Source organism: Amphibalanus amphitrite, unplaced genomic scaffold, assembly GCF_019059575.1.
Source record: "Amphibalanus amphitrite isolate SeventyFive unplaced genomic scaffold, NRLGWU_Aamphi_draft 000507F_arrow, whole genome shotgun sequence".
Classification (NCBI taxonomy): domain Eukaryota; kingdom Metazoa; phylum Arthropoda; class Thecostraca; order Balanomorpha; family Balanidae; genus Amphibalanus; species Amphibalanus amphitrite.
In genome coordinates this window covers 135933-149916 of record NW_024882001.1, presented here as the reverse complement: position 1 = coordinate 149916, position 13984 = coordinate 135933, and the positions used below count along the sequence as shown (strand labels likewise).

The 13984-nt window shown below is 49.2% G+C and overlaps 1 protein-coding gene across 3 annotated transcripts; it reads right to left on the bottom strand.

Moving 5' to 3' along the window:
* Positions 1–1475: 1475 nt before the first annotated feature.
* On the bottom strand, positions 1476–13936 carry LOC122392937 (uncharacterized protein KIAA0930 homolog). Of its 3 annotated transcripts, none has more exons than XM_043388318.1 (11): positions 13902–13936; positions 12824–12959; positions 12394–12557; positions 11934–12113; positions 11523–11624; positions 10409–10549; positions 10015–10153; positions 9568–9677; positions 8156–8312; positions 5282–5431; positions 1476–5049 (listed from the first exon to the last, which is right to left on the bottom strand). In XM_043388318.1, exons 2-11 carry the CDS (start codon positions 12933–12935, stop codon positions 5003–5005), a joined length of 1302 nt encoding a protein of 433 aa, XP_043244253.1. In that variant the 5' UTR covers positions 12936–12959; positions 13902–13936; the 3' UTR covers positions 1476–5002. The 3 variants fall into 3 exon arrangements, with proteins under 3 accessions (XP_043244253.1, XP_043244254.1, XP_043244252.1); XM_043388319.1 differs by lacking the exon at positions 13902–13936 and adding an exon at positions 13192–13287; XM_043388317.1 differs by lacking the exon at positions 13902–13936 and adding an exon at positions 13135–13279.
* Positions 13937–13984: the final 48 nt, after the last annotated feature.

Here is a 13984-nt window from a genome sequence, read left to right as displayed (position 1 = left end):
AGGCAGTGTCTCGATCCAACCAGCCCCGGAAACCGGCACAGAGGCCTGACGAGAGGCCGACCCCGGTACCGATACAGGAACAGAACAGAGAGCAGCTCACCGACCCACCCGACCGCTCTGCGCGGTCAGATAACACCTTCTTACCGGTTAGGCCGGCCCACGACGGGTGCGGAACTGGAACCGGGAACTGGGACGGACAGCTGATAGGAAAGGGTCACCACTCGCCCAGATGGAAAGGACAGGGCGCGGCGGCGTGAGATTGACAGGCAAACCGGACTTCAGGCTGGTGGGTGGAACGGTGCACAGCGACTGAGAGAGAAAGAAAGCGGAACCTGTGGAAATTAGGAAAAACCAGTAGTGGAAAGTGAGTTAGCGCCCTAGACACCCGGCGGGAGCCTTCTTTGTTTCCGAAATGATCACCAAGTGATCATTTCGCCAGCCTGCGAGAGGATAAGCGTCATCCCTTTGCAGCCACTGCGAGGGTAATCAGTTACGCATAGAATTGATAACGTGAACTTGAATTAATAACGATACCGTTAACTTATTTAAAGCATCGGTTGACATTTCCCGTGGCTTTGGAGGATCACTAAAATGTCAACTATGATCAAGTTTTTTCAGTGACGATTGTTAAAATTAAGCATTTACCGAAAAAAAACATCGACGACTTACTGAAATGGATTTTAACCAAACGATAGTCGCCATCCAACGTGTGAAGAGAGTGCACCTATTCACCAAAAGGGTTAGCAAAGTGTGCAAATATAATGCCAGCATATCACATCAGATCCATTTCAGGTGTGCCGGAGATCGCATTTCACGAGCCGCTGAGTGTTCACAGAAAACGATATAAATACCGAACTCGTGAGTGTGAGTGATTCCGTCGCACTCTCCGGTGATCGTCGGCAGTGGCTGTTTTGGTTTACTCAGACGACTTCCTGGCCAGACGACGGCAGCCCAGGACAATACTAAACCTAACCGTCCTAACCGCTGCGAATGACAGGGCTTTTAACGGAGACGCCGTCCCAACTGAGCTCTTTAGCTAGTCGCGCCGCTCACGCGCGAAGAACACCTGCGAGGATAAGGTATCAAAGACTGTGCTGAAGATGGATGAAGCTGCCGGCGCCCCGCGAAAAAAAATTCACGGATCCACGTTGAATGTGATCTAAGCGCACGTAAGTTAAATAATCTTTGTTGAAGCATTGTCTTCATAAAACCCCACGCAAGGCATCGCTTTTCAGCGTGTTTTTCCCTTATAGCGTGGTCGAATCATCGTCTCGTGGACGTAGTTAGGTGAAAACGCAAGGAAGCACTGTAGCAATTGGCCCTTTGAAATGCAAATGTAAAGGGTCTAGACCATTTGTTCTGTGGAAGTTTCAGTTCCGTTTCAGAGCTGAATTACACAGATGCTGCTCATGGAAAACCAACGTGACACATTGCCGCTGGATCTTTTTTTCGATTACCAACACATATCCGAACTGTTAAGCGGTTTTATTACAAAAGTTGAATCATCTAAACACAATAGACTAGACAAAACACAACGTGTTCCATATCACATAAAAGCAAGCCCAGAAGGAGGCCTCCAGAACACCTTCGAAGCATGTGAGCGTTTGGAAAAGACGCTTCGAAATGGTCAACTAACTAGCCGGCGAACTGAACTGACGGAGCACACTGCACGCGGTTCGTGATTCAACACAGAGAGCTCTAGCCTGAGGTCAGTCGCGTGCTTCACCCAGTCGCGGACACACCCGGGTCAACCGGCGCGCCCCGCGAATCGACGGAGCACACATGGACAGACAGAGTAGCCACTGTCGAGCACTGCAGTCATACCATCTCCGACGACTGGTCACCATAAGGTACCAGTACACTCATATCGCGTATAGCACACGCACACACGCACATAGTCTGGACAGAGCGAGCCTGGCGCCGGCTGATAGCACGACTCACGTCACAAACAGTGCCGGGGGGACGGTAAAACCGGCGCAAAGAGTGGGGACGGGATGTGATACTCCGAGACAGAGGAGACTCGGTCGACTTCGTCACTAATGAGGTGGTAGGTACTCATTAGAGAACACTATTTTCAGCACTGGCTGTCTGATGGTTTTCGACCGGTATGCGGATATTTGTGGTTATGACGACACACCAACATCCGAATAACAATGCCATTCCTGTATATCCCCGAATCGAAATGAGGATAAGTGACTGCATCATTCTGGTGTCACAAGCACATAAGTAAAGGGCTGCTACAAACTGGAAAACATATTTAACCCGTATTGCTCGGATAAGAAGCTCTACAATAGATCGTCATGTCTCTTCCTCCGCACGTATGACACCGATCACACTGATCCCAAAAGCCCTGCGTACGACTGGCCAAAACGGGATACATAACAGCAAATATTGCACGATATGAATAAATACAAGGATCACATCATCAATTAATGTGATATGAAAATCATCTTAACGTGCCATTGAACATAGATCCATGACAGTACAAGTAAAACGTGATACAATACGATAACACAGCCCATAACACAGAACAAAGGAACCTGCCACTTCTGTTTCAAACGTCATCGGTCACTGTCGACGCATACAGAACATCCCCGCACAAGCTGTCAGCCTGTTTACCGAAAAACATCGGTGAAATAGTAACCAGCCTGTCAGTGCCACTTGCGTGGGGCGGTCGCACAGAAAATGACGAGACAAACATGCACACCAACGCACACACGTGAGGGCGAACAGGATACCGCAGTCTCGACACGACCGTCTCTGATCGGGGTACGGCACCGGTGGTGTGTGCGCAGTTGACTACAGAATGATGTCCCACTTTTCACAGGCAATCAGTTGCCTGGAGTGGTAGGCTGTGCCGCATTACACGGGCTGAGTTCACAGTCTAAAGCTGTGACCCAACACTCACCAAAGACACGCTTAATTTCGTGATAAACGGCACAACTTAGCGTTTCAGTCAACTGATAGCTTTAGAGGGGTGGAACACAATTCTGTAGCCAACTGTACGGACCCATGAGGAACTGTCGACGGTACACTAATTCCTGGGAAATGGAGGAACCGGGACGGGATAATTTCAGTCGGAGTTGGTACACGACGGGACGGCACAGTGCCGGGCGGTGGGATATCGGATACAAAAGCGTGCATATTGGACTGCGGTGTAAGTACCGAACCTGACGGCCAGGAAACCGGGTACCAAGAAGAGGATACCGGATTCTAAACAGCAGTAGCGTTGAACTGGAAGTTCCATGACGTTGGTTACAACTGGCGGAGGGCCGTATAGTGTAACCTGCCAAGAAAAGTCCGGCATCTCTATCGCAGTGACGAGCGGAAAATGCGGTTCAAGAGACATTGAGCTAGTTCCGTGACTTTGAGTCCCGCAGGTGGGTTCGGTTTCAGAGCCAGTTGAGATGCAGAGAACTGGGGTGTTCCGTTCACTGGTCACTACTAGGAGTCACTTAGGTTGCAGTGAGCCGCCTTTCACCTTTGTGCATACAGCAAGAGCACACGAGTGCATTGAACGCCTCGTGCACAAAACACAGACAAATGCACGCAGTGCTACTGTTTGCGGGAATGCGTCAGCACCGTCATCATAATTCCCAACAAGGGAAAAAAAACAACATCAACAACAACCACTGGATCAAGTGCCTGCGACCACACACCGAAATCGTGGAAGCTTCACCGTTATTTGATTTCATAATGTAGAGAGAACTACCCGAAACAGCTATCTTACACCTACAAAATACCTTGTCTGAAATGTTTATGGTCCCCGCAACATTATCAGTTAAAGGGTCCACGTTTGTGACAGAAAAGAGACCCCACCAACTGCAACGAACAAGGAATATAAAAGATAAACAAATCAACAAAACAAAACGCATCACAATCCCTCCGAGAGACATAAATGGGTTTCTTTGTAGAAACTATCACAATAATGTCTGTTTAATATCGAATCGCAAAATGAAATGTGTCAGCAAATTATTTACGATTATCATGATGTTCATTACACGAGAAACGGCACAAAAGTGGCAAAGGTGCATTCAAGAAATGCATAGCGACAAAAATATACCAGTGAAACGTTTTTAGAAATAAAGCCGATGTAGCATATTGGGTTTGCATTCCGGAGCGCAGCATGCGATTTTGATCGGAATAATTTTTATGATTTTTAAGCACGGAGCCTTGAGAGCGTTACTTAACTATCTTAGAAAATGCTCAATGCATGAGCAGCTAGCTTGGATATGGAATCTCCTAAGTCTAATAAAATAGCTAACAAAACAACTCGTCAAAACAATGCTAATACACAAAATTAAATAAGGAAATAAGATTCACATGGTCTGAAATTCAGCAAAAATGGCATATGAAATCAATACAGGACCTGTAACAAACCATCATATGATTCCTACATAAAGTCACCCCGATACATTATCGCTCCAATAATCCGACCTAAAGCCGCCAAAAAACACAGGCAAGGCAGTGAGATGGGTTCCCTGAACGGCCAGCCTCCAGACACGCACATCCCTGCCAGGCTCTCACACACAGGTCACGTGGTCACGGGAACGGCTCCTACAGGTCACGTGGTCACGGACACGGCTCTAACGAGCAGGTCATATCGTCACCGACATGACTCCCAAGCACAGGTCACGTGGTCACGGACCAAGATTATATACTAAGTCACATGGTCACGGACATGGCCAAAAACTCGAAGCACAAATCACGTGATCAGGGACATGGCTCCCACACGCAGGTCACGTGGTCAAAGACACAGTGCAGTCAGGTGAAGAGTGAAAAGACAGAAGCAGACGGACAACACTACACCCAACAGCGAACAAGCTGGCTCATATCACATTGCAGCAGCGGTGACGCGGCGGTGCGCGTACAAAATACCCCATGACGCTGGAAAACGCAGCGGCATGACTCCCAGCCCGGCAGTCAGGCGGGGTAGTTGTATGCCAATTCCGTCACCAGAGCACGAGTGTCGTAGTCTATTAGTCCGCGACGGAACGGAGCGTTAAAATGTCAGTATTGGCTCTTCACGGTTTTCTTTGGTAATCAAATCTGAAAACGGGTGACAGAAATGAGATTAGATTTTGTACGATATCCACACGGTGTAAAATACTCGAAGAAGAAACCACATTTAACGGTTTGTTTTTCCAAAATGTTTAGTGCATTGGAGAGGCCAGTTGCCAAATTTGTGCTATGAAAACATGGCAAGAGTAGAAAGGGCCGAATGAAGTGCGGGCCGGATGGCGTTGGGTGAGACTCTTAACCCGCACCACTGCGTACTGACCGTTGACGATGGCGTGCCAGGGCAGGCGGATGTAGGTGACGTGCGCGCGCAGCGGCAGACTGGACGCGCGCCGGTTCTCCTTCCAGAAGTGGAACGTTTGTGAAAAGCCGCGCATCGTCCAGATCGGGTTGTAGGCGCCATCGTCCAGTTCTGCCGAAAAAAGGATCAGGTCTAGTCAGGGAGCATCGCTATTGATTACGTCAGAGCAACGTCACACTCACGTCATGGTCACTTATGTAACGTCAGGGTTATCGAAAATAACACATGGACCACATACCAAAAACACCCAGTGATAATCGTGGGGCAATGGCCATGCTACCATTCAGACCGCTATACATTATAATCAGGTCCACCTTCATCCTCCCTGTAGTAGTCACAAGTCCAGCTCGCTGCGGAGGGCAGCCGCCATGACCCGTCGGTCCCACGCACCCGGAGCGACCATCCCGGATACACGTGTCCCCGTGGTCGGTACCTCCTACCACCATCTTTGTCCCTGCGCGGCAGCTTGATCGTTCGGCTATTGAACGAGCCGCGGGATCGGCGTCCGCCGCCACGCCGAGGCTTCCAGAACAATAGCTGCGTTGGTGCCACTCAACACCCAGCTGTGAGCGCCGCAGCGGAGAGCGGGCGTAGTGAAAAGGCCCGTGTTGGAGCGGGCCGCGCTGCTACGTCAACGCTAAACGTTCACAGAGGTGCCATCAGAAGCAGGGCCCGGGGGAGCCGGCGGACTGAATAGAACTGACGTCACTACAGTCCCACAGGAAGGCCTCCAGTCTGCGAGGACGTCGTATCACGTCTCCTTGGTGAAAATTCATCAGATTATTAACGTTCGGTACAGGCGGGCACAAAAACATCCAACCAGTCACCCAAAACTGACACAGGATATATAACGGCGCTAACATGCGTCACCACATGCCCATGCAGCATGCAAAGCGTCAACACCACCACAGACGCGACATGAAACTCCCACTAAGAACATAGCGATTTCACTTGTCATCCAAACATGTGACATATTCTTCTTCAAAACTCTGATAGACTTAAAAAAGAATTCAAGGCGTCGAATTGTACAAAACTGGCGTAAAACCGGAGCGCCACTTATCAATATGTCGCCACAAACACCCGTATGACTGTAGTTCCCCAGGCAATCATTACGTTTTCTGAGCTTCAAAGTTTAAAATAGTAGCCTAAATTAGCTCCTATCGCGAACGTGTCTCTAGCACAAATCAGCCCTTGGCATTTCAGAAGTTTCTTTAACAGAGCCGAAAACGCGTCACTACACAGAGTTGATAACAGTTCGAGGAAGACCAGTCGGACGGAACGGGACGGGACGGGACGGGACGGGACGGGACGGAGAGGGGAGGAACGGGACGGGACGGGACGGGACGGGACGGGACGGGACGGAGAGGGGAGGAACGGGACGGGACGGGACGGGACGGGACGGGACGGGACGGGACGGGACGGGACGGGACGGGACGGGACGGGACGGGACGGGGCAGACAGCCCGGGATCAGCGGGAAAGCCCTAGCAAACGGAGTCTGATGACCGAAAAGTGAGCTCGCCATGGTGACCAAATTAGCGCAGCTTTTCGTCCGGTTAACGCCCAACATTACCGACAGAATAGCTAGGGTAATTATTGCTGAAAAGTACTGACGGTTATCAAGCAAAAACTCGGGGCTGACAAAAGTAATGTTGTACGTTATGTCAGAGTCCGACACGAAGCAATTCGCAAATTCGAAAAAGTCATCATAACGACTTGATAAGTTCTAGCTGAACTTTTCGGTTGAAAAAAAAACGTAAGCCACGCATTCGCGTTCAGAGATGCAAATCTTGTTATAAGAAAGCATCGATTCCAGACCCCATCTAAGCACCCTAAAACCAAACGTAACACCCGAAATCTCATCCACTCCATCCTCCCTCAGACGCACCTGCGTCCCGCTCCTCCATCCGTAGCCGGCCGGCCGGACAGCGCTGCACGTGTACTGTAGTCCCCACCGCAGAGCGGGGACAGGAGCAGCCCGGCTCCCGCTCCGGCTCCGTCCGCCGCTCCGGCTCCCGCTGGGGGAGCGCCACCATCTCCAGAGTCACCAGCTCGGCGGGCGGACTCTCGGACCGCGCCCCACAGATCGCCCCGCAGAGCCGGGACATCCCGCCGCGGGGTCGGTCCGGCCGCGCCGCGGGGTCGTCGGCGGGTGGGCCGACGCGATTGAGCTGAACCTCTGACAGCACGTCTGTCTTAGCGGCGGTTCTAGGGTCGGACGACTCGATGACGGCTGTAGGGTCGGGCGGCTCGGCGCTAGTTCTTGGGACGCTTGAACCGGCGACATCTCTAGAGTGAGATGGCCCGGCGGCGCTTCCAGGGTGAGATGGCCCAGCGGCGCTTTTAAGGTCGGACGATCCAGCGGCAGCCACAGCGGAGATGCTGGCCAAAAGAGGCAGCTCGGAGTTTCCACCACCAGCAGTGGCTGTCCCCAGAGGCAGCCGCGGCGGTGTTGACGGTGGCGGTTGTGCAGGGCGTAACACTGCAGAGCGGACAGGGCTGTGCTGTAGCGGCTCAGGCAACAGCAACAACAGGCAGCGAGCCAGGCAGACGGGAGATATTCGGCAGGCAGACATGTGGTCAACGAGCGAGCTAAGAAAGGCTTCGCGATCGAACAAGAAGGTAAATAAGACTGAAGAACCGACACCAGGGTATTGCAATTGTCGTACGGGAAACGACATGACATACATTTAGTGATGTTTCATTGCACGGAGACATGCGAGCAGCACATGACAGGAAAATTACCATATCAATTGGACGGATTTTAACAGGGAGCGTGAATACAAAAGCCAATAATTCATCGTGACCAGGCAGGAGGAATTTAACAAGCCCCGTACCGTCTCGGACATCGCCCGCCTCGATTTCGTTAAACTGGTCCTGGTATGCGTTCAGGCCTTCACTCTCGGACCGCGCTTTACCGACATCTTTCGGCTTGGTCCGGTAGTTGGAGTACATGAAACTGTTGAAGTTGGCGCTGGGGTCGCTCAGACGGCGCTGAAACACAGGGAATGGTAGAGCGTTTCTGCAATCATTGCATGAGAAAGCCGTTCGATCACAGAAGTAACTGGAACACAGTACTACAGGGATGTTCACGAAAAACTGACACATTTTATTTCCGAATTACGAGAAAACACTTGCCCTCAGAACGGTGATCATGCTATGGGCAAATAGAGTGGACTTCTAAGTTTGTATTGACATATTTTGGGATCATGTCATTTTCGTTTCTAAGAAGTTACAGCGTATTTTGCAGATGACGAGTTTTTGGAGCAGTGCACGACTCAGCCCGAAACAGGAAATTATTCCCCGTTTTTGGGCACGTGCCTGGAGAATTGCAACACCTCTCACTGCACTCGTCGGGAGGTTTGATGTCCTTTGGGCCGCTGCTACAGATCATGTCACTCACGTGACCCCACAGGAATAGTCCACGGAGTTGAGGTAGAGCGAAATGGCCGGCTATGGGTGAGAGGTGATGCGCGAGACAAGTGCCCCCTCCCCCCTGTTCTCGTGTGAGACCGATGATCGCCGTTACTGTACGTAGGGTGGCCCTGACGTGCCAGAACCACCAAATGGTGTAGACGTCGACCCATTTCCGCTACAGTAGCTAACAGAAGCTGTTAAAAGATGGCACGGTACCACTCTACAGTGACTGCCAGCATGCGGCCATGGTTTCTGACATCAGCACTTCCAAGCCTGCCAATTTTGGCATTCCTTAGGAATTTGCCCACAATATGCCAATAGTATAAAACATAATCCATCGAAACATTAATATGTCAAATTTTAGACGAATTCGTAGACTGGTTCAGTCGTGGTGGCAGATGGCAGCCGCGAGAGCTTCATTGTTTTTCCGTTAAGTTTTGTCGCCAAGTCAAATTTCCCATTTTAACGCTTTCTTATTTATTTGGAAGCTCATGTGATGCTAACTAAAGGAGCTATGCAGATACAAAACTTTTTTCAACAGGCTTTCGAATGGCATGCAAGTCAAGTCTCCGTGAGCTCTCACATGCTCACAAAGTCGTTTTAAAATGTGTCAGTTTTTCGTGAACATCCCTGTATTTCAGCAAACAAGGTTGAAAAGAAAATTTATGTGACATGAACTGTTTTCCCAATACCCTCAATCACAAACATTATTAAATGGAACCGATCAAACGCAGCCACCGCCCCAACACTTGCTGACGCGACTTCCCGAACGAATATCAAGCCTGCCAGCGCGGGTGGGACCCGGCTGATACCCTCTCGCCCCGACCAGTACCTGATGTTTTCTCTGGAACATGTACTCGTCCTCATCCTCGGCGTCCGAGTCCCAGGCCTGGTCGGTGAGCATGAACCCCGGCTCCGAGGTGGGCGTCTCACAGTCGGCGCCTGTTGGAACACAGGGCGGAGTGTCAGCGGGGTCGTAGCATAGTCATTGGCAATCGGCACAGTGGCATCGTCACGTTAAGTTGCGTGAATGTCATCAGCTACGCGCATAAGCTGAGGAAAATCCTCAAAACAAGCCATAACAGCAGCAGCGAGGGCGAATGATGGCCAAACCATCACCGTGCATACTATCAGGCGATCCAGACACCACCTCTCAGAGTACGAACACCACCTACAAGACTATCAGGTGACCATAATACCTCCATGGATCAGAGATAAATGGTATATCTTATCCATGATACCACAATGCAGACTATCTGCCGATCCTAGCACCACCTACCGGGCGGTTTGGTGACGGCCAGTTCCGCGTGTCCTTTGCCGAGCGGGCCGCGCATGCGCACAAACTCCATTCTCTGCGCGCTCGGCGAGGAGAAGAGACCGAACGTCATCCGCTGCGCCATCTTGTTACTGATACTAGCCTGGTGAAGACAACAGACACAGGCATGATGGTGAGAAAGGGACTACCGAAGATCGGGAATCGCAGGGACAGAAAGCAACTCAATGGTTGGCTTGATACGCTTTCGTTCCTCACCAGTCGCTTCCAACTGAGGCACTTCCAAAGTCTCAGCAGTGAACCATAGACTACAAAACGACACACCTGCCTCCCTTATTCCACTATTCAGCAACCAGCCTATTAAGCAGAGAAGTCTTTTCAAGCCGGCACTGAGACTCACCCTGGCGTCGTAGACCTTTTTGAGCGCGTCGTATCGGACCGAACCGAGGAAGGTGACGCCGCGGAGGGCTCCGTCCCGGTCCCGGGCCACCAGCTCCACGGCCACCATCTCTCCGTCCCGCACCAGGATATCGGTGAAAATCTGACCGAGTAAGCAGAGCGCAGTCAATGGTAACACTCACAAAGTCACAAATACCCCACGGCCACCACTCTCCCGCTCGTACCAGGATGTCGGTGAAAATCTGACCGGGTGGACAGGACAGTGCACAGTCAATAGTTAAACTAACAAAGTCCCACAACTCATCCACGGCCACCATATCGCCGTCTTGTACCAAAAACATTGAAATCTGGCCGGGCATATCATCATAATCGAGCAGTACCAGCGATTAGACCTTCGATTCATTCCCAAGGTACCACACTAGACTGTCTGTGAAAATCTGCCCGGGGGACGTGACACACTCATTTAAGTTACAGCACTCGGGTTTCATTTAAGTTACAGCATTTCAGTTACAGATAACAGCACATACACGTTCGTCTACATCATCAGTCTCAGGTCGAATACAGCAGTGCATCATTCTAGTCAACAATGAGTATCGTGCAGCAGCGGGGAAGGATCATTAAAACTCTGTTAAACATTCTGTGTCAGCCTTAGTGACTCCTTATCCGGATGACTGGCGCAGCTATGCGACAAGCGAGGTGAAATATTTGCGGGTCACCTAACACCTGCAGGACTGAATATTTACAACAACAAAAAAGATGCAGATCAAGAGTGAAATGCAGGTCCAAGGTTTTATAGACAATCGATTCTTAATATAGACAACAGACACCGTTTATTATTCTCAAACGCCGCCACTGACCATTTCATTAGCATGGAATGGCCGTTAGAGCTGACTGATCGATATCTCAAACGATACCGACGCCATTAGCATTTAATCGGAAAGGCATCACGAACCGACAGGCCCATCACAGAAGCCTAAGACACAACCACGTGAAGTCAATAATCATGGCCAAAAATAAAAGCTTCCAGCCTCTAAAGCTAGAAAATACAAGAGTTACCGTATAGCTTCGTTGAAAGATTTATATGTATACGCTAAACCACACAAATTCGTTCATACCTCGTCAAAGTTGTCGAGCATGAAGCAGATGTCTGGGTAGGTCATCTGCTCGGAGGTGCCTTTATCGCTCATCAGCCGGCGACTGGGCGATGCCCACACCCTCTGAGGGAACGAGGCAGGTCAGTAATGGGTAGCGGGAGGGTGGGGGAGGTGTAGCCGATGGCCAAATGCTGTATAACTATCACTTGTGTGGTGTGAGTTGAATGACGCATAATAAGGAAATCGATTTATAGCACGACAAATCTATTTAACGTACCCCAAGTGCTTTGTGAAAAAGCAATAAAATCTTACGACTAAATCTACGAAGTAGACGCTAGTGAAATGCAGCGTCAAGCACGTCAAACTTCCGAGTAAATATCGTAACACATGATACACAGAAACACCCTCCACCAATGGTCACGGATAACGCACCTCGGTGTGCCGTTTGAGCACCTGCAGCTCGCGCGGACTGGTGCGGGTGCACACGGCCAGTGTCAGATGGTAGTCAAAGTGGTGGATGATCATGTTGACGTAGATGGTCTCCTCCCAGTCGATCTCCGGGTCACCGATCGGCAGCTTCTTGCTGTCGCGACGGAACACCTCCACAAGAGTCTGTGGGGACGACGGGAGTGGCACGTCAGGAGCATCGGCCGTGGAAAAAGCTTGAAAGGTGCAGAAAATTCATCGTATCACAACATATATGGGGCATTGTATGCAAAGCATTCATTTCTTACTCTGTGGGGGAGGGTTTGATGGAGTGCAGCACGATACTTCGCTACAAAAATCAACACTGAAAATAATAATTTGTTTCAAGGCTATTCCGTTTTCCCGTACTCCACCGACTCCATCCATCTACCGGCCACTCTTGGAGACAGTTTCAAATGACACTTACCTCGTATCTTGGAATGTATTTGCGGGCCTCCTTGAGGTGACGTTTGCGGATGAAAAAGAGCAGATCGTCTGACTCCTGGGCGCTGCGGCCATCCTCGAACAGAAAATGTCGCACAAACAGGTCTGTCCAGTAGGCTGTGCCATGCAGCATCACAAAGCCACTATCTGAGGAGTAGGTAGAGTTGCCATATGTTATGAACCAACTAAAAAAACTGGTCATCATTGTATGGCCACAATGAGCATGGCAGTCAACACATCCTCATCAAAAGAGGAGGTGCCTCTTAGTCTTGAGTCAAGGATCTACTTGAAGGGGTACCTAATGACCTTTACTTAAGGTAAGTACTTAAGGGGAAAAATATTCAATGACAGCAAATTTCAGAACTTAAATATGTTAAGTTATTCAAGAAAATATTTCTTTTTAAAAGGCTCACCATCTTTGAGAATCTGTCTCATTTCCTTGGCCCTCTGGAAATTTATTTCTTCTATTAGCTGCTCCAATGAGGTCAGTGTCCCTCTCCCTCCAGTCTTGGAAGAGAATGCCATTCTTGTAGAAAATTAGCTTGTGTGCTGTAAAAAGAAAATATAAACAAGGACCTCACACTTTCCATCTTAGCACTAACAAGAATGAATAAACATTACTACTTAGATGGCCCTTGCATGAAAATAAGCATGTTATGTTAACCAGTCTCAATTATTGTTCATGCAACATCCACGTTTGAAGCGATCTTATAAGCAGCTACACCTTGATTTAGCATTAAATGCCTTGCAGTGATCTTGAAATACAAATATGGGCACCTACAAGACTGAAAAGCACAGCAATAGTCAATGAGTTGACAGCCACACCAGCCATGGGATACATTGGACGGTTCCCACCAGACTTTCTTGTGTAAGATCTGCAAAGAACCAAGGAAATCTACTATGTCACAGTCACCCACAATCCATACTATCATTGACCCAACCATTGACCACATATGTACTCAATATTTCAAACTGACACACTTTGTAGTCTGGGGCATGCATGTGGAACACCACAGACTGACTGTTTTGCAAAATGACTAGCTTTGGTCCTTCTTTTGACATTTCTACTCTACTAATGATGACTAAATATAGAACTTTGGTGTTTATCTGTTTTTTATTACACAATTTTATTTTCACACAGATACATTTAAACACGCCAAGCATGGTTCATCACAGTTCTGCAGCAAACGTCAGTTCTCGTGTTCCGCCTCACGACGCGAACTTGATGTTAATCTGTTGCTATAATCAATAATCAATCATACCTAAGGCAGAAGGCAATGGTTTCCAATTGCCAGGTCGATGAGCTTTCAACATCTCGGCCTTACCTCTCTGCCCAAACTGAAGCTAAAATCTTAAAATTAGACTACCTGACTACATCAACCTTTACCACCTTGCATAAGCTTTGTAACAGCTGCAGCACATAAGCATAGGTAGGTACAAAGTATATTGAGTGAATATGCATAAGCATAAGCAATCAACATTGAAGTTCACCTAATGTTACCTAGATGAATGAATGAATGAATAAATAATATTTAACGAATGAAGCAGAATGAAGAGGACGGTGAGTCACAGAT